The sequence below is a fragment of the Physcomitrium patens genome, chromosome 14 (genome assembly GCF_059467195.1).
Source record: "Physcomitrium patens ecotype Gransden chromosome 14, ASM5946719v1, whole genome shotgun sequence".
NCBI lineage: Eukaryota > Viridiplantae > Streptophyta > Bryopsida > Funariales > Funariaceae > Physcomitrium > Physcomitrium patens.
The window spans coordinates 17004975-17023082 of NC_143423.1; the positions used below are offsets into that span (position 1 = coordinate 17004975).

General features: G+C 32.9%; 1 protein-coding gene across 3 annotated transcripts; it reads right to left on the reverse strand.

Annotated features, from left to right (window-relative positions):
• Positions 1 to 640: 640 nt before the first annotated feature.
• LOC112291621 (choline/ethanolaminephosphotransferase 1) lies at positions 641 to 6437 on the reverse strand. 3 transcript variants are annotated; one of them, XM_024539299.3, is made up of 18 exons: positions 6133 to 6437; positions 5817 to 5826; positions 5379 to 5429; positions 5110 to 5187; positions 4816 to 4891; positions 4542 to 4564; positions 4213 to 4313; positions 3949 to 4043; positions 3703 to 3771; positions 3508 to 3577; positions 3330 to 3393; positions 3053 to 3093; positions 2728 to 2812; positions 2483 to 2545; positions 1844 to 1902; positions 1602 to 1654; positions 1327 to 1399; positions 641 to 1017 (listed from the first exon to the last, which is right to left on the reverse strand). In XM_024539299.3, exons 1-18 carry the CDS (start codon positions 6267 to 6269, stop codon positions 984 to 986), a joined length of 1182 nt encoding a protein of 393 aa, XP_024395067.1. In that variant the 5' UTR covers positions 6270 to 6437; the 3' UTR covers positions 641 to 983. The 3 variants fall into 3 exon arrangements, with proteins under 3 accessions (XP_024395067.1, XP_090112207.1, XP_024395068.1); XM_090256081.1 differs by having other exon boundaries at positions 5817 to 5928; XM_024539300.3 differs by lacking the exon at positions 5817 to 5826.
• Between the last annotated feature and the right edge of the window lie 11671 nt (positions 6438 to 18108).

The window sequence follows — 18108 nt, forward strand, 5'->3', positions numbered from 1 at the left end:
CCTTGTCAGCGTCCCCACCCCTCGTTCCCAGAACAGGTTCCCCGTTTGTGCCCAAGGCCGGTGCTGCGTGTGGGCCCCCTCTGAGGATATCATCCATTTCACATTCATTCGCTATCGTATCACATGTGTCGTTCATCCTCATCCATCCCCATCCAATCTCATTCACTTGGGCCTTTATGTGAACATAATCCACATGTTAAAGATGAATGCGAGTGTTAGACATTATCCAACGCCGTTAGATGGAACTTATTCAATTTTTGACTTATTCCTGTGGAAGACTCTCCATTGTGGTTGTGGGGCACAGAATGTTGGTCAACTCTACAATTGTGAAGGTCAGGATTAATAGAGAAAGTTGATAGATAGGTTGATTATATATAGGAAGAAAATTATTCCATGGATGAAACTGCCGTTAGGTGCTGGTAGCGGAAAGCACAACACTTCCAGCTTTGCAAATTATTGAGGTCCGATTGACCCTCAAAGAATCGGGGCACGGCAACAATAAGTCATTGCAACACCCTGCGGAATAATTGAGGCTTATTATTGTATGCTTGAGCCCGAGGAGAAAGGCAAAGTTGTAAAAGGGGCTTAGGTTGAATGGCTTCAAAATGCAAGAGTTTTCATACCAAGGAGAAAGTAAAAATGACGAAAAATACGTTTCAATTCAAAATCCTTGTACACAGAACGATGCATAGGGAGCTACTTCATGCGACATGGAATGGCAGAAAAGCCTTGGTAGAGTGCAACGAGTGCGAAGAACCTCCTACCGTTCCAATCCCTACACAATGTCTACAACCTGCGAAGTGTGGATTAATCTCCTCAACACGAAGCATGCACTACGTAAACAACAATTATCTGGATCTACCACGAGGTCCAAATCACATTTTACAGCAAAATCACTAAACGTACAAAGTCTTCTGTATGCCCTCCAACTACAGCGAGAGCCCGCAAGACTTGATTTCAGATGCATCAAAGATTCCTCTTGCTTAGGTTCCTTTCCCGTCTTTGACTTTACCAATCCTGAAAAGGGAAAAGAAAAAGAGAAAAGTGCATTAGTAGCAGTCAAGGGCTTTAATATCCATGGAGTTATATTAGTGGTTAAATATATCCAATCATATTCATGGCATTAAACTTGGGTAGATATCAACAATTCATCAAAGACATGCTTGAAGTGTTAATATGGTTGTTTAACTATACATTCTTCGATTCGTCCTTTTGAGTTTATCCTAACTACTGTGCCATAATAGGCAAATGATCTCACAGAAGTGAGGAACCAGTGAGGACCCATACACAAAAAAAACATACAGAAGTGATGAATCAGCACATCACCTGAAGCAATGGATGCCAAGTGCCTCTGTAATCTCATGAATAACACTTACAACAAAGTGGCCGTAAAGTGAAGCTGCAAGTCATTCAGAAACACGAGTTTTATAATAAAGCCATCACAAGAGCAGTCTAGAACTTCATAACATAAATATAATTCAACAGTCTCTCAAATATAAATCTAGACATTACAAATCGTAGTGTCAGCTAAAAACCTTAACCCACTCTTACTGATACATAGAAGAAACTGGTTATTAATATAAAAAGCAATTGAACCGTACCTGTGAAAGCACAGAAGCCAACCAAGACCCAAGTCTCATCCACAAGAGGTTCACTGCAATCCAAGTTAGGACAAACCTTGTGAATACAGGTAATAGAAAATGAGCAAAAAGCCAATTGCACGCTTTCATCTTTTTTGTATTTTACTCCAAATTCTGACATTCAACAATTCAGACTGACAGGGTCAAACATAACACTTATGTCGCAAGCCCACACGTCAGTCTAACGATAGCATCACACTTACCCATTGAAATAATTTGCTGACAGTGCATTGCCAATCGCAAAAGGCAGGTACAAAAGTGCCTATTGAGCCAAATCATGAATTAGTCACAGAACTTTTAATTTTTTGCCTCGACTCTTGCATGCTGAAGCATAAAACATAAAGTGGGTCCCTTTGAGCATTCTCTTGCAATTAAAAGAACACCCCGATAGGTGCAAAGAAAGAATTTTCGTTCAGCCTCTTTTGTTCGCACAAGTAATATTCTACTTGAACAACGGATTTTGGGTCAACTCGAGGCTTGGGAATCACTCAACCCCCATACCACGCAGTCTCAGCCGCAATTTCAATTCCCTCATTTGTAATATAATGTCTCGGAAGAGTACTGGAGTTGTTAGAGAATGGCTAATATCTATTCTCTGAAGCCTGTAGTTAGAGAATCACTAATACAAAGCGGACTCCTTTAAGCATTGGCTTTCCACCGGCTTAGGGGTTACAGCCACTGAAGTTGATGGAATAACCAGTGACCACGTTCGGCTTATACCTTTAAAACAACGTAGTAAAAAAAGTAATCATTTTAAAACAGCTAACACCCATTAGAGAACTGAACTACAGCTGGAATGACGCCTTGCACTAGGTAATTCAGGTTTAGAAACTGCAACTTACCGTGCACATTCCTGTCTTCAAACCTTTGGGTTCATCACATAGATGTGCAAGAATTAGTCGGCCCTGCAATCCACAATCCCAACCGCCACCGCAGCCATTATGAGATAACACGAATCATGCAGACTTGACCGCTCAAATTAGAATCCAAGACATATTCAATGATCTCGCAGAACCTTCTGCCAGTACAGGAAAAATTCGAATATCCTTGATCTAGCTGATAAACAAGTCTTCACGAGGCATCATACCACTAGGTAAGCGAAGGCGAATCCAGCTCCCATCATGACCAAATGTGGTTGAAACCTTAAGATATCAGAAGGTGATGTCCACCCCCTGCACAGAAGAATAATATTAGATCTTAGCTCAGAAAATATCAGAAGGATTCACACCCACAAATTCTCTTGCTGTAGACATCGATGTGTCCACAAATTATTATACCGAGTACAATTACAGCGGACTCTTGACAGGTCGGATTTTTAAAAACATAATGTTGCTTACAAGTCGGCTCACATGTTCTGAAGTTTAAAACCCGCTTCATAAATTTAATGCAATGTGTCCAAGAAAGCGACGTACCAGAACAGAACTGCTCCTAGAAGAGTCCAAAATGGCAAGAGCTGCAAAACAATTCATGCGACAGTTGAAACTCATACACTAATATTTACTGAGGGAAAGAAAGCGAGAGCGAGTCTTCTTAATAGAAAAAGGTACATCCGTAATCGGCATTGATTTGATTCCGCCTTCAGCACCTCACACTAAGAACTCACAAGGGATTCCAATTTCGCTGCATGGAAATTATCAACAATTACACTTAAAAAAAAAATGCGTCTGAAAGAAATGTAACGAGGGATACCATTGCCAACGCCGTTCTAAAACTGGTACCTCTTCCCCTCACAACTTTGTAGACGTTCACAAAACTACAAGAAACTCCAAAAAATGGTATCAGTCCCAAGAACCAACAACGAGGAGCATGTTGGAATGCTTATATAAACATGTACAAAATAAGATTGCGTGGCATTGAGAGAGCTTACTTGTAGCCCACAGTAGGGGCAACTGCCACCGACATCATCAAAAAGATGACTACTACAGTCACAGATACATCTGCACAATTTCCACAACGACTAAGTATTTAGAATTAACTTACACAAAGCAAAACTTCCTTACAATGGCGTAGGTATCACTTCTGCGACCATGAAGAACTTTCTTGATGATCTTCGAAATCTCACCTGGAATGAATGGAATCATCCCCAGAAATGGAACGGCATTCTTAATACTTTGTGTCCACCATGTTGGGCCTATACACACCACAAAAAAATTGAGTATAACGAGAGCTCAAATCTTAAGAGTATATTGCATTTCATGCACAGTAGCATTAGTGTAGAAACATAAACCAGTCTTTTGAAAGACAATATTAGACCTCAATATGTGAAGACCTGACAGAACGACAAGGAGAACGGCAGAAGAAGCAGTACCGACGATTCCTGTAAAAATGTGGGCGCAGTAGATAATCATCAGCCCTTCAGTTGGACCATTGATTTCAGGAAGGATAAGCGTATCTGTGAAGAAACTGTGGCCCGACACCCAGCACAAAAATGTCACTTAGAGATTCAAGACAAACTCGATGTGTCTAAAACTTGCAAGTTATCATTTACGCTGCACATACATTACCCATGACAATCCCAGTACTCAACAATGCGCCTTCACAGAGAGACATCACCCATGACCAAGGATTTTACCTTTCCCAAGTGGCACCATAGAAAGGAATCGTTGCAATCACCCAGAACCAGAACGATAGTTTGCCAGCCATCACAGAGGATGCAAAAGCCATATTTTCAAACTGTCAGACAATACCAAGCACAGCAGGATGAAAGTCAAATATTTTGAATTGTTGGATTCAGTATTACACTTGACATCAGCTAAATACCTTCTACAGCTTCCTATTGAATCCATTTCATGCATGCAAAAACTAACAACAATCGATTTTGTGCTAAAAAAAAATTAGATTGGCTCAAGGAGTAGTTTTGACAGAATGCAGCGAAAAGAAAAAATCGAAGTTGTCACTAACCGAGCAAGTGAGGGCATCACAACCTGCCAACCAAGGAGCATACACAAACAACATGATGACGTCAATAACGAACACCCACTACATATCAGAAACACCTGTTTCACGCCTAATTGGTCCGCTGAAAATCAAAGACAGAAGCTAATTCAATGTCGATCAACTCATGCAGAAACTCAAATTTACATATGTAAGAGTGCCTACGCACTGATAAGTGAACTAAGGGACAACATGCCTGATAAATCCACCAGCAGCTTACGAGTTCAACAAAGCTGTTTACCGTGATCAAAAAGTTCTCCAAGAGGACTCGACGAATTTGTCCGCCTAGCTTGTTTCCCATCAACAGCATCAAAGGTCTGTGAAGAAGATTGGGTTTAGAGCCGTATCTTAAGGGTGGATAATTAACGCTGCATCCATATCCGTCAATTGAGAAATATCGCAGCTGCCACTAGTTATCATCTTTACATATTGGGAACTGGAGACTTACAACTACTCTAGGTACGAAATTATCCAAATACCAAGTTTTCGTTGACACTCTTCAAAAGCATATGGTTACAGGGTCTTGAGGTTTAACCTGGTAAAGAAAGAGAAGGATGCCATGTGCAAAGTGCACCCACCGAGGAAGTGGAGCATCCAAGTGCGGTGAATAAACCTGGCACCAATCATTTCTCAAGGTTACATCAGATGCCATCCTCGGTCTGGATCCACCAACAGAAGTCATCAATTCTAAGCATCATTTTAAGTACGAATAACGATCCTTCACTATACTACATGTTTGACTTAACTTGATTCTGAAAATGTGAGAGAGTGAGACTTTATTCTGTCAGAAGTCCAGGCACTTACATAGCTCAACATCGCTGAAGTAAGGATCATCCCAAAGCCCATCAAAGTAATCTATCACAACCAAGAATGCACTCACGGTCAAGTTGTTGAACGTTCAGATACTGCGCAACTTGTTCTCATTCTGAGTACTTCGCAAGCTGGATTTCCAAAGCTTTTCCAGTGAAAAAAAAAAACTTGGAAAATTTCTGGATAGCCGGTGAACATCACAATTCAAGCATGAAGTTTCACACTCGTCCATGAATGGAAGCTGGAAAATTATTTGAACTCGATTATTCAGTGAAACGCAACTACAAGAAGACATATGCCCTGGTTTGCAATCATTCTCATCCTAGTTTCATTCCCGAAAGAATGACGACTGACGGTAAAACTCTCAAAGAAAATGAAGTCAAAACTAGCATTGCAGGAAATCACGTTAAAATCGCAAAATTTGAGACGTACCATGTTGGGACTGAACAATTGCACAAGAGGTCGAAGCCCAACCAGCACAAAAAAATATCAACGTCAGCAACAGCGACAAATCCATACTAAGTCCCCACAACACTCCATTCTCCTGAAATTCCGAGCCAGATATTTCACAAATTGGTCGATCTCAAAACTACACCCAGGACACGACAGCTCAATTCTGAACACACACTCTCTCTCTATCTCTCTCGACCCAAACACCCAATCATTCACAGTACCCCCAAAAACATCTGTATTCAACTGCAACAAGTGTCCTCACGCACTCTTCCCACATTCGAACGTGCTCACTTACGGCATCCACATGGGGAAGAAATTCACGGCAAAGCGCCAGAATGGCTGGAAAACCCATTTGGCCATGTAAGAGCGATCGATCCCGCTGTACTTGTAGCGCTGCAGCGCCTCGACGCCATGCTTACTGACGTAGCCCATGGCCACTCCTCCAGGTGTATGCAACACCCGAAAAACAAACTCACCGCCAAACTAGTGACAAAAAAAATTTCTAGAAAAGAAAAAACAGGAAAAAAATAGCTCAGCCCCCCGAATGCTCAACTACAAAGCAGCAAAATCCCTGCACATGGCACACAATCGGTACCAAGCAGCAGGGAAACTGATCAACTCTAGTCGAATTCTGAACGAAGGAGTCGAAACCTCAAGTGGGCTACGCAACACTGAGGGCTGACGTGGCGTTGACCCAGGTAACTCGGCACGAGCCGCGTGGCAAGGCGCATCTCAAAATTCCGATTGCTTTTCCGGATTGGATTACGATGGAGCTTTCGGATCCACGTGGCAGAGGCACATTGGCCCCCGGACTCTTGATAAAAGTCTCCATCCGTTGGATGATCGGTTGAGGTGTGATAATATTCATCCATTCTAGGGGACAATAGGGGGATATTAGCCAAGTGGGTGGCATAAGTAACATTCTTCATTCTATAATTAGGTATCTCTTTAAGCACCTTTGGCATTAGAAGCCCAAGACAAATTGAATCGTTCCTCTCCCATCTAGGAAGTTACTCTACATCCACTTTTTAGTATAATGTGCTACATAAAATAAAATGATTATATCTTGTAGATGACAATTATGATAAGCAGGAATTTATATATGTAGAGTTTTTGAATTATGTAGTAGGCTTTAAAAGTAGAAAAAACAAGACAATTTTTTTTTTTTTTTTTTTTTTTCCATTTTTGTTTGGGAATTGTTAAAGTGATCCTAACATTTACTAATTCAACCCACCCATGATCATTGGTTGAGGATCCAACCATTTTTTTAATGCTTTTTGATCGATGCAGATCTGGTAGTAGAGAAGTTTTTGATCATGGTTGGGATGGCTGGGTCAGTTCATTAAATACTTGGATCACTTTAACAATTCTATTTTGTTTTTGAATGAATTAATGGACAATTAAGGTTATAATAGCCTTATTTTTTTATTTTTTAAAATATTCTAGATGAAATATTCTTCATATTTATTGGATGAATAGCAACAATAGAATATCATTTTGCACATTTTTAAATTGTTGGTAAAATTTCTTTTTACATTTTACAAAGGATGTTAAAGAACCAAAAATACTTGACATGCTAAATAAAGAATTTTGGGCAGTTATTACTTCTAATATGGTTTTATAATTCACACATATTGTAGTCTTTGGTTTCTTTGATTTTAAATTATAACTTTTAAATATTAGATTTTACATAAATATATTTTAGATAAATGATATTACCATATATATATAGAGGGAGAGAGAGAAAAAAAAAGTTTCTAAAATAATAAATAAATATAAATTAATTTCTATTATGTTTTTATGTTATTAAGTAGAAAATTAATTGTAAAACTCCAAAGTTTGAATTTATAATTTTTTGTTCTGTTCAACAAAGGTTGTCTTAGTAGTCTAAGTCCAACAACCTTTGAAGAGTTAAGATATGTAAAACAACATTAAAAACCATAAAAAAAAATCTATAAGAAAAAATTAAAAAAAAAAAAAAAAAAAAAAAAAATCGAGGATGATTTTAGAGTTATCTTGATTTTTTGAGCTATTTCTTTTAGTCATAACCTAGTCCTACCAATTTATTTTTTATCCAACTATTTTTGTTCTTTCTACATTTTATTCTAACTTATCTTTGTTGGCTACTTGCTCTAATATTTACAATCTCAACTCTTCAAAGATGGACCTTCTTTTTACTATGCTCCTATTATTGTTTTGATGTTTTAATAATCATATTAGTTATTTATTAGTTACTTTATTAATCTTAAAATTCAATGTTTTCTTTTTTTCTTTTAACTTAGCTTCATATACTATAATACATCATCTTTATCTTTGAGTTGTTGTAAAATACACATTTTTCCATCTTAGCTTATAATCATGTATTTCTAATGTTTTATACCACAAGACAAATATATCATTTACATTCATCCATATTCTTGGAATATAATATTTTTCTAGTAGTGCATTGAAAATTCCCTAAAAACTCATTATATATATTATTCATCAAATTTTGGAGCACAAGATTTTGTATCTTAAATCTATTTGATTTGATACAAAATCTTGCAATTTATGATTTAAAAAAAATATATAAATATGATATTTTATAAAAATATTTTTTCTTTTTATAGTAATTACTTAAATTAGATTATATCAATTTGTATAGGATTTGATTTTGATAAATAAAAATTTAAAAATATGAGAGTTGTTTCTATTACTTGATATGTCTCTTTCAAATCAATATTTGCTCTAAGCCTTTCAAAGAATTGGTTGTGGTATGCAATGGTTTGAGTGATAAATTATTCTAATGAGACTAATTTTAGTATTTATAATATTAAATATTAAATACTTTTCTAAGCCATATAATAATTAATCAACAAGCATTTTATTGTTTCAATCTATAATGGAAGTAAAATGTTGAAATTTTATAGAATAGATAGTTGTTAAATAAAATTATTGTTATAAAGATTGGACTTCTGACTTTGCTACTTTTTTATACTTGTTATTTTTAATTGTGGTTACAAATGGATTTACAAAAAATATTATATTATAAAATGATCATAAATATTTTTCTATTAAAATTATAAAATTTCAAAAAGAAATATTTTAAAATAAAAATCAACCTATAAATACCACTTAAATGATACTATCAAAATATTAAGCAAGATATAATTATGAGAAGAACTTGACCTAGCATAAAAATCTTCAAAATTTTGATCTTATTTCATTAAAAATTTTAGTTATACTAATCTTTAATTCCTTTGTATTTATAATATCAAGATATTTGGAATTTACTTATACAGTTGATTTATTTGTACTTGCTTCTTATAATTTTAAAACTTCTTGGTATAAACTTTAAATTTTATTCTTAATTTTTTCTATAAAATTACTAATTTTATTATTAAAAATATAAATATTTGAGATTTGAATTTAAGGATTATTGAAAGAATTTCAAAGATATATAATAGATATAAATCTATTTTTAAATATCACATATATAACATCTATAATTTTTATTTATTTATTTTAAAATATTTTTATTTAAAATAAAATAAAATAAAATAAAATTCAAAATTCACAAAGAAAATAATGTAAAACTTCTAATATAAAATAAAAAAATTCATGTAGAAAAGATATATACTTTTTTAAAGAAAAAAAAATAATGTTAAAAATTGTTAGCTAAAAGATAGATTGTTTGCAATATTTGAAATACAATAATGTGTCTTAAGAAGTAAGGTAATCTAAAAACTTATTAATTAAAATATCTATTATAAAAATATTAACAAATTATTAAATACATAAATTTATAAATAATTATAAAAATAAAAATATTAATTTATTATTTTAAAAAAAGACTATAAGCAAAGATGAGATAATTATAAGATGTAAAGAAAATCAGAATAACTATTATCAACTAAAAAGAACATAGAGAGTCTTAAAACTAAGACTTGAATATTAAAAAAAAGTGTTTGAAAAGACTTAGGATGGTTTTAATCTTGCATCTATATATACAAGCTATCAAAAAGTCTTATAAAAACTTTCTAAAAACCATAAGGCTTGTGATTTGAGCATCAACTTGTGGATTGCTTTCTATGCAATTTCTTAAAGTAAAAAACATCTAAAACAAGTTTCAATAGCTACATGACATATCTATAAGGGTCTAAATATCCAATTTTTATTAAACATGTTTCTACTTATTTCTACATACTTTCATTTAATTCTTTGTATTGAAATAATATATACATTATTATAATATATTTAATTTAAACAAAAAAAATTATAAATAATGGTCAAATTACTTCATAAGTTGAAAAACTCCAAGCTCTTTTGAATAGTATTAGCAAAAAATTCTAATCTATAATACATAAAAATGTCATTGGTAGGTTTCTTTAGCCATCAATAATATTTTATAGAAAGAAAGAAGATCTAATTATTTGATCATTTTTAAGGCCTTCATGTTTACCTTCAAATAGTATATTTTATATGCTATTAGATGTAGTATCTACCTATAATAATATTGCTAAACATCAAGAATCTCTTCAAAGATTGTAGTACCAAATATAATGTATTTTGCCATCTATATAAGAAAAAGCATAACTTTCTTAATAACCTTTATTATAATTTTAATATTACTAAAGTCAAAAAATTTAATTACTTTATTTAGATTTTTTTCAAATATAAATTCTTTTATTGTTGATTATTTATAATAAAAAATAATTATCAATTGTTTTTTGAAAAACAAATCCTTGATTTATACCACCTTGTTGTCATTAATTAGTCTTTGATTTTTATATATGTAAATAAAAAGCAACAACAAGTCTTAATGCAATTAGAAAATTTTTAGATGGCTCTCATATGCATAACAAGATAAAGATTTAGAAACTTATTATATTTAAAGAAAGCAGACATGTTTAAATAAAAAAATTCAAAAAAAATTTAAAATAGATTTGCAAGTTTAATTGTATAAGAAGAAGTGAATTATTTTAGGTATAGCAATTTTTTAAAAATATCCAAAAAGATTAGATCTTGATAATTATAAGTATTTGGTATATTTAATAATGTCATGATTTTAAGTAGTTTTTAGCTTCTATAATTATTTTTGTTTCATATAAATTAAACATATAATAACTTTTAGTTTATAAATATCTCTAAAAGATATTTTTTATTTAGTTTTAATTATTTTCTATAGCACACATAATAAATATTACTTTTTCTTATTATTATTATTATCTCATGATCTACTAATAAGTATTCAACCATAAATCATGTTGATATATATTTTTTTTTTTTTATAATTTTAATATTAAATTAGCATATTAGACCTAAGTTAATAGTTTAATATCTCATTCATGGTTTATTATAATGTTTTTTATTCATAGTATTTTTTAATATACTAATATATGTAAAGGTAAGACTAATATTGTTCTTAGTCTTATTAACACGTTTCTTTTTTTCTACTCTTGGTTTAAGCCTCTCTTGTCTCTTTAAATTACTAATAGTCATGTTATTTTATTTTTTCATCTCATCCGTTGTCGTGTTGTAACACGAGTATACAGTGAAAATAAAAAAAAATAAAAAAAAAAAGAAGAAGGGGAATTTTATTAATATTCAGTTACCTCGAATATTGGGAGCATCGACCAACTCCAGCGCAAATACTGAGTGGTCAGGTTCAGTCACCCCGTTACAGTCAACCGGGGCATACTGAAATGCTCCATTCGATTCTAATAACGGGAGTTAGCAGGATGAGAAGGACCAATTCACACGACGGGTTTGAAGAGCCAATTGGATCCAATTTCGAGAATCCAATCTGGGTCCTCTTACCCAATATGAGACCTGTATTGGTGGGGCAACCCAATGCAGTCTAGTTACGGGAAAATCCAGGTCTTACTACGGACCTCAGCCAGTCTGACGCGAAGACCAATTTGATCCAATTACGCGAGCATCCAGGTTACTACAAGCATCTTACCCAATATGGGACCTGAATTGGTCGGGCGACTCAATGTGGTCCCGATTACGGGGTTTCGATTCTGTTTCGGGCTGTCCTGTTCTCTGTGCCGTTTCAGGGAACGTTGTTTATGGTAAATGGATCTCTTAAAGGTAAAAACGGAGGAGAAGGCCTTGATGACGTGAGCCAATTTTGGATCTAAGCTCTGACGGCGGGAGCCAATTCCGGATCTAAGATGGAAGATTGAAGAAGTTCAGAGGATAAGGTTAGAGGAGAATATAGTTTTAGGGAGGGGAGGTTTTTTTTTTTTTTTTTTTTTTTTTTTTTTTTTTTTCTCGGGGAATCGGAGGGGGGAGCTAGTTTTCAAGCTTTTGCAAGGTTACCAGTTCGGTTTCATTGGAGGTTTTGAAGATCAAGGGAATTAGAGAGAGGAGCTTCATGCTTCGGGTCGGGGAAGGAAAGACATAGAATTTGGATTTTTCTTCTTCGTAGAGAGTTGGGAAGACTGAGGCAATCGCTGCTGAAGTCAGTGTTGTAATGGTGAATCGGGATTTTTAAATGAAGTGGGTTTGAATACTCTTGACTGTTTTGTAAAATCGAGTTACGTCTGTGATTGAAGGATTAAAGGGGTGTCTATAGGATTGAGTATGCGGAGTGAATGAAATTTATTGGGTTAATCTAACAGGACAGTCAGTGGATACAAGATCGTAAGTACAAAGGAGTATTGAAGATTAACAGTTTGGGTTGTTCGGGATTCTCTGTAACATCTAGAGACCTATCGGCTGGGGCAAAAAAAAAGACTTCGACAACCAGTCGAAGAGCATCCGTATAGATTTACGGTACATTGTTGCAGTCGTTTATATTCTAGTAGTCAAAAACTGATAGACTGCTTGACTATCGGCGAATCTCCATACTACCTTCTACAGCCAGACGCCGGCGCGTTCTCGAGCAGGAAAGCACGTAATACGACACCGTATATCTTTTCATGTCACTTTTTTTCTTATTTAGTGATAGATGAGTATATTATCTTTTAAATTTTGTTTAAATTTATGTCTTATTAAAAAATATATATAAATTTTATTTTTATGTTTATTTTATTTTTTATTCAAAGGCATACACTCTACTATAATTGCTTTAATCTTTAAATCCATATATGACTAAAGAAAATGTTTATGAATTATAAAAAATTTAAGTGCAACACAAAGAATTTGGCCACAACTAGTAAAATTATTAAATTCACCTTAGGTTGTATATTCATGTATAAGACATATATATATATATATATATATATATAAAGAAAAGTCAGCAAGAATATTGATAAGTGTAAGAATTCTAAATTTTAATAGATTTGTATTGAAAATATCAATATTAAGTCATTTTTGTATGTTTTAAAAATCTAAGAAAATGCCTAAAATATATAATTTATTTGTTTAGAAACCTTTGATAAATATTAATTTAAAAAAATATATATAATGATAACTCAAATATCAAAAAATATATAATGATAACTCTAATATCAAAAAATATATAATGATAACTCAAATATCAAAATATATATAATGATAACTCAAATATCAAAAAATATATAATGATAACTCAAATATCAAAAAATATATAATGATAACTCAAATATCAAAATATATATAATGATAACTCAAATATCAAAGATTGTCTATTTTAGTTTCTTTTGTTGATTCCATATTTGGATTACAATTGTTGTGCATCTATAGAAGTTCATTGTACATATCTTCAATTGTATTGTCATATTCTACAAATCTATCAACTAAGAATTTAAAATCTTCTACATTATTAATATTATTGTCTAAAATTATATTAATATAGTATGTATAGAAATAATGTCAAACATAAGCTTTCAAAGTAACATGAATCCCTACAATGACAATATTGTAAGAATTAATATGTATTGATCACTATTTTGAATTATAATTTTATTAAAATTTAGATATATATTAATATGAAATATTCAAATCTTGCTCTTCCATCTTTAAAATTATATTATTATTATTATTATTATTATTATATATGCACATATACATTCAAAGTATATAAACACTTGTTTTTAAGTGTAATTAAATGATATTTGCTCATTGGTGCAAAATCTTCTTAAACTAAGTTGCAACTATATTTTATATAATAAAATAATCCTATAAAATCTAAATTTAGATTTTTTAAAATATAGAAAGTTTTATTTAAAAGTCTAAAATAGCTACTAAAAAGTACATAAAGATAACATTCTTATATTCTTGTTTTTTTTTTTTTTTTTTTTCATATTTATCTTAAGATCCAACAATACATATTATTCTACCTTATATAATAAAAGACCAAATCTCAACTTTAGTTTTTTTTACTACATAATTTTTACTTCTCTATCAAAATTTATAACTTAAAATATTTATTTTAATATTATCATAATTTATATTTTTTTTTCTATACTCTTTTATCTTTTATACTCATGGATAAATATCAATGTTGAAATAATTAAATTTTTTATTCATTCTATCTATATATATATATATATATATATATATATATATATATATATATATATACGTATATATATACATATTATCCATTTATATAAGAGTATAATATGAAAATATAAATTTTTATCTAGAATGTGGATCTTTATAAAATATTCTTTCAATAAAGATCTTTCATCACAAAAATTTATTAATTAACAAGAAATTCTATAACAAGTTTATAATTTCTTCTACTAAATGCACTCAATACACTAGATTCATATCACATTACATTCCCTCCAAGTTAACATGTATCTAATTTAGTTTCACTACAAAAACCTTCATCTACCTTCTAAACAAATAATGCCATTGTAGCTCCATTTTTGCAAGTTCATCACCAACACCTCTACCAGAATCATTATTCACTTAAATAAACTTCTACCATTTTAAGTTAAAAAGGAACCAAATATCTTGAAAGCATGTTTTTTTGGTTGGATAAGAGTTTGCTCTGTCAACAAGATACCACCATGGATATCTAAGCCTCGTTAATATGAATCTTACTAATAAAAGTAAGCAACATACTTTGATGATATTGTAGATGGTGGATGGAAAGAATGGATTTAATCAATCACAACAAACAATGAATATATACATGCATCAGATTGTCAAGGACGTACACAAGCAAGTTGTCGAAGATTCTAAAAGGTTCTAGAGAAGCTTTGTAGTTTGTGGAAGCTGCTTAAGAAGCTTCATAGATTGTGGAAGCTGCTTGAGTAGCTTCTTAATTCATAGAAGCTACTTCAGAAGCTTCCTAGCTTCTAGTATATATAGGAGCTGAGACTGAGGGGATCTCAGTCTCGACAACACATCTCTTACAGTTCTAGTTCACCTCTCTAGTGTTGTTCTTGTACTCATTTGATTAATCTAGTTCTTGCCAATTCTTCTTGAGCTTCTTGTTTCTAATCAATATTCTAAATTCGTGACAGTTTGTCAAGACTACACTCATCTTTCATATCAGAGCTAGTTCGTTCTTGTTAGAGTAGAGATTATCCCTCTGCTTGAAAGTATTGGTATTTTAGAGGTTGCGGATTACCCTCCTCTAAACTGATATTTCTTCTATTATAATATTGGAGTCTTATCTTTCTTAGAGAGAGTGGATTATCCCTCTTCTTGAAGGTTTTAAGGCATTTTAGAGGTTTTGGAGTATCCTCCTCTAAACCAATACTGCCTTCTTATAGAGTCATTTCTTTCCTTCTCTTAGAATGGCCAGAGGTCAAGATATTAGTATGACTAAAAGTTTGGAATCCAAGTTGGACGCCATTATGAATGCTCTTGCTACATTATCATATAGAACTACAAAGATTGGAGGAATCATTATAAGACTTCATAATGATAGAACATCCGGGATGGCACAATCATAGATTCACCAATCTCAAGCTTCAACACCAAGAGAAGTAGCTTTGCCTCTAGTTCAACAAGGACCGTTGTTCTTACAACGAAAAGAGCTCTAAATTAGCCTTCTAAATAAGTTCGATGTTACGTATTCCAAGTTTTGAGGTTTTTTCAATAAAATTACATTGATAATAGTTTTACAGCCCAAACGCTATCCGACAAAGAAGTCATGTGTTGGACTGGTTGAAACTTTGCTTATGGAGCAAGCTCTATCATGGTTTTCTCCTTTGTTTGAGAAAGGATTGTCAATTTTGAACAACTTCAAAAAAATTTTGGAGGCGTTTGCGGAAGCATTTGGGGAATATGATAAGGTGCGATGGACTACAATAAAGATCCGGCCACTACGAGAAAGAGTACGCTTTGTATCAATCTATGTATCACATTTCAAATAATTATTATAGGACATCAATTGGGACAAGGAAGCATTGATGAGTCAATTTTATTGGGGCTTGAAGGATGACGTGAAGGATTTGTTATTATCTCTTTCTGATCCACGAACGCTCAATGAAGCCATTAGCCAGGTTGTGAAGTGCAATAATTTCTTGTTTCAACATTATCAAGACCAACGCTAAAGACAACAAATAGCTCACCATGCTCCAATTATGTCAATAAGTAGCTTGAACTCACATGCACAGATAGAAGATATACAAATTGATGTGATACGTATCAAATTTCTAACTCTAGAAGAAAAAAAAGTAGCATATGGAGGAAGGACTATACTTATATTACGGTGAAGAAGGCCAAAGAGCTGAAAACTGCTCCAAGAAGCAAAATCAACGCATTATCAGGACCAGAGGTGTGTTTGTTCAGGAAAATGAGGATGCCTAATCACAATAGGGATCGTGCAGTTGGACAATTCAATACCACAATAACAATCAGGTTCCTCTCTTTCTGCTCAGCTTGTCCATTGCTTTATCATTCCTCTATCTTTTGGCCTTCAGAAACTAAAAACTTTAGCGTTATTAGATTCAGGAGCATCTGCTTACTTTTTAAATGAAGAATTTGTTAAGCGTCATGAGATTCTTCTAGTACAAAAAACCTAAACCCATTTACATAGAAGTAATAGATGGACGACCTTTATTGTCTGGTAGTCTCATCCATGAATCAGAACCTATAGAGGTGACCTTTAAAGACCATAGTAGTTATATTATTTTTAATATTATTACAATCTTATCAAACCCTATTATTCTTGGTCTTTCTTGGTTAGAAATGCAAAACCCATCCATAGATTGGAGATTACGAAAGATGACATTTCCTATAGAACATTCCAAAAATAAGCCTGTTAGAAGATCTTGAATCAAAAAATCCTTATTTAATGGAGCAAGAAAGTTTGTAACATCGTCCAAGGAAGGCACACCGTTTGTCATTTATGCGACTCCAATTAGCGAAGAAAAGATTTTGACAGCAAGTATACCAGAGCAATATAAGGATTTCGAAGACGTATTTCAAAAGAAAAATGCCAACATACTACCGGAGCATCGACCATAGGAAGGAGCACAACCACCTTTTGGCCCAATCTATAATTTGTCACAGACAAAGTTAGCGGAATTGCAAAAGTATATTGACGAGAATCTAGCCAAGAACTTCATTCATCATTCGAAGTCGCCAGTTGGAGCACCAATCTTATTTGTGAAGAAGAAAGATGGCTCACTGCAAATGTGCATGGATTATCGAGGTCTCAACAAGCTGATAAAGAAGAATTGTTATCCATTACCCTTGATATCGGGTCTTGTAGAACAACTTGGATATGCAAGGATCTTAACAAAGATTGATCTAAGTGGAGCTTATAACCTCGTACAAATCAAGGAAGGAAACGAATGGAAGATAACTTTTTGTACAAGGTATGGCCATTTTGAATATAATATCATGCCTTTCGATCTTACCAATACTCTGACAGTCTTTCAACACATGATGAATGACATCTTTCAAGAGCACCTTAACGATTTTGTTGTCATCTATCTAGATAATATTTTGATAATTTCCAAGAACATAAAAGAGCATTAAAAACACGTTCATCTGGTCCTTGAAAAACTCCACAAGCGAGGACTTTATGCCAAATTAGAAAAGTGCTTGTTTAATCAAATTGAGATGGAATTTTTGGGATTCATTGCAACTACAGAAGGTTTGAAGATGGACCCTAAGAAGGTGGAAGCAATTGTATCATGGAAAGTTCTAAAGAAGATTAGAGATGTAGAATACTTTCTTGGCTTTGTTAACTTCTATTGGATCTTCATCAAGAATTATTCTCAAGTTGCTACTTTGCTCACTTGGTTGACATGTAAAGACAAGCTCGAATAGGGACCTCTAGCAGAAAAAATATTTCAAGATCTTAAGATAACATTTACTATGGCTCCAATCTTGGTACATCTGGACTTTGCAAAGGCCTTCTATTTTGAGATCGATGCTTCAGATTTTG

Bases quoted from the DNA above. Each gene is read 5' to 3' on its own strand.
- LOC112291621 (XM_024539299.3), bottom strand. From the start codon at position 6,269: ATGGGCTACGTCAGTAAGCATGGCGTCGAGGCGCTGCAGCGCTACAAG. The intron at 3,094-3,329 runs GTATCCCTCGTT...ATTGTTTTGCAG, and splicing joins TTAGAACGGCGTTGGCAATG to CTCTTGCCATTTTGGACTCT. The intron at 1,018-1,326 runs GTGATGTGCTGA...TTCCCTTTTCAG, and splicing joins CTTGGCATCCATTGCTTCAG to GATTGGTAAAGTCAAAGACG.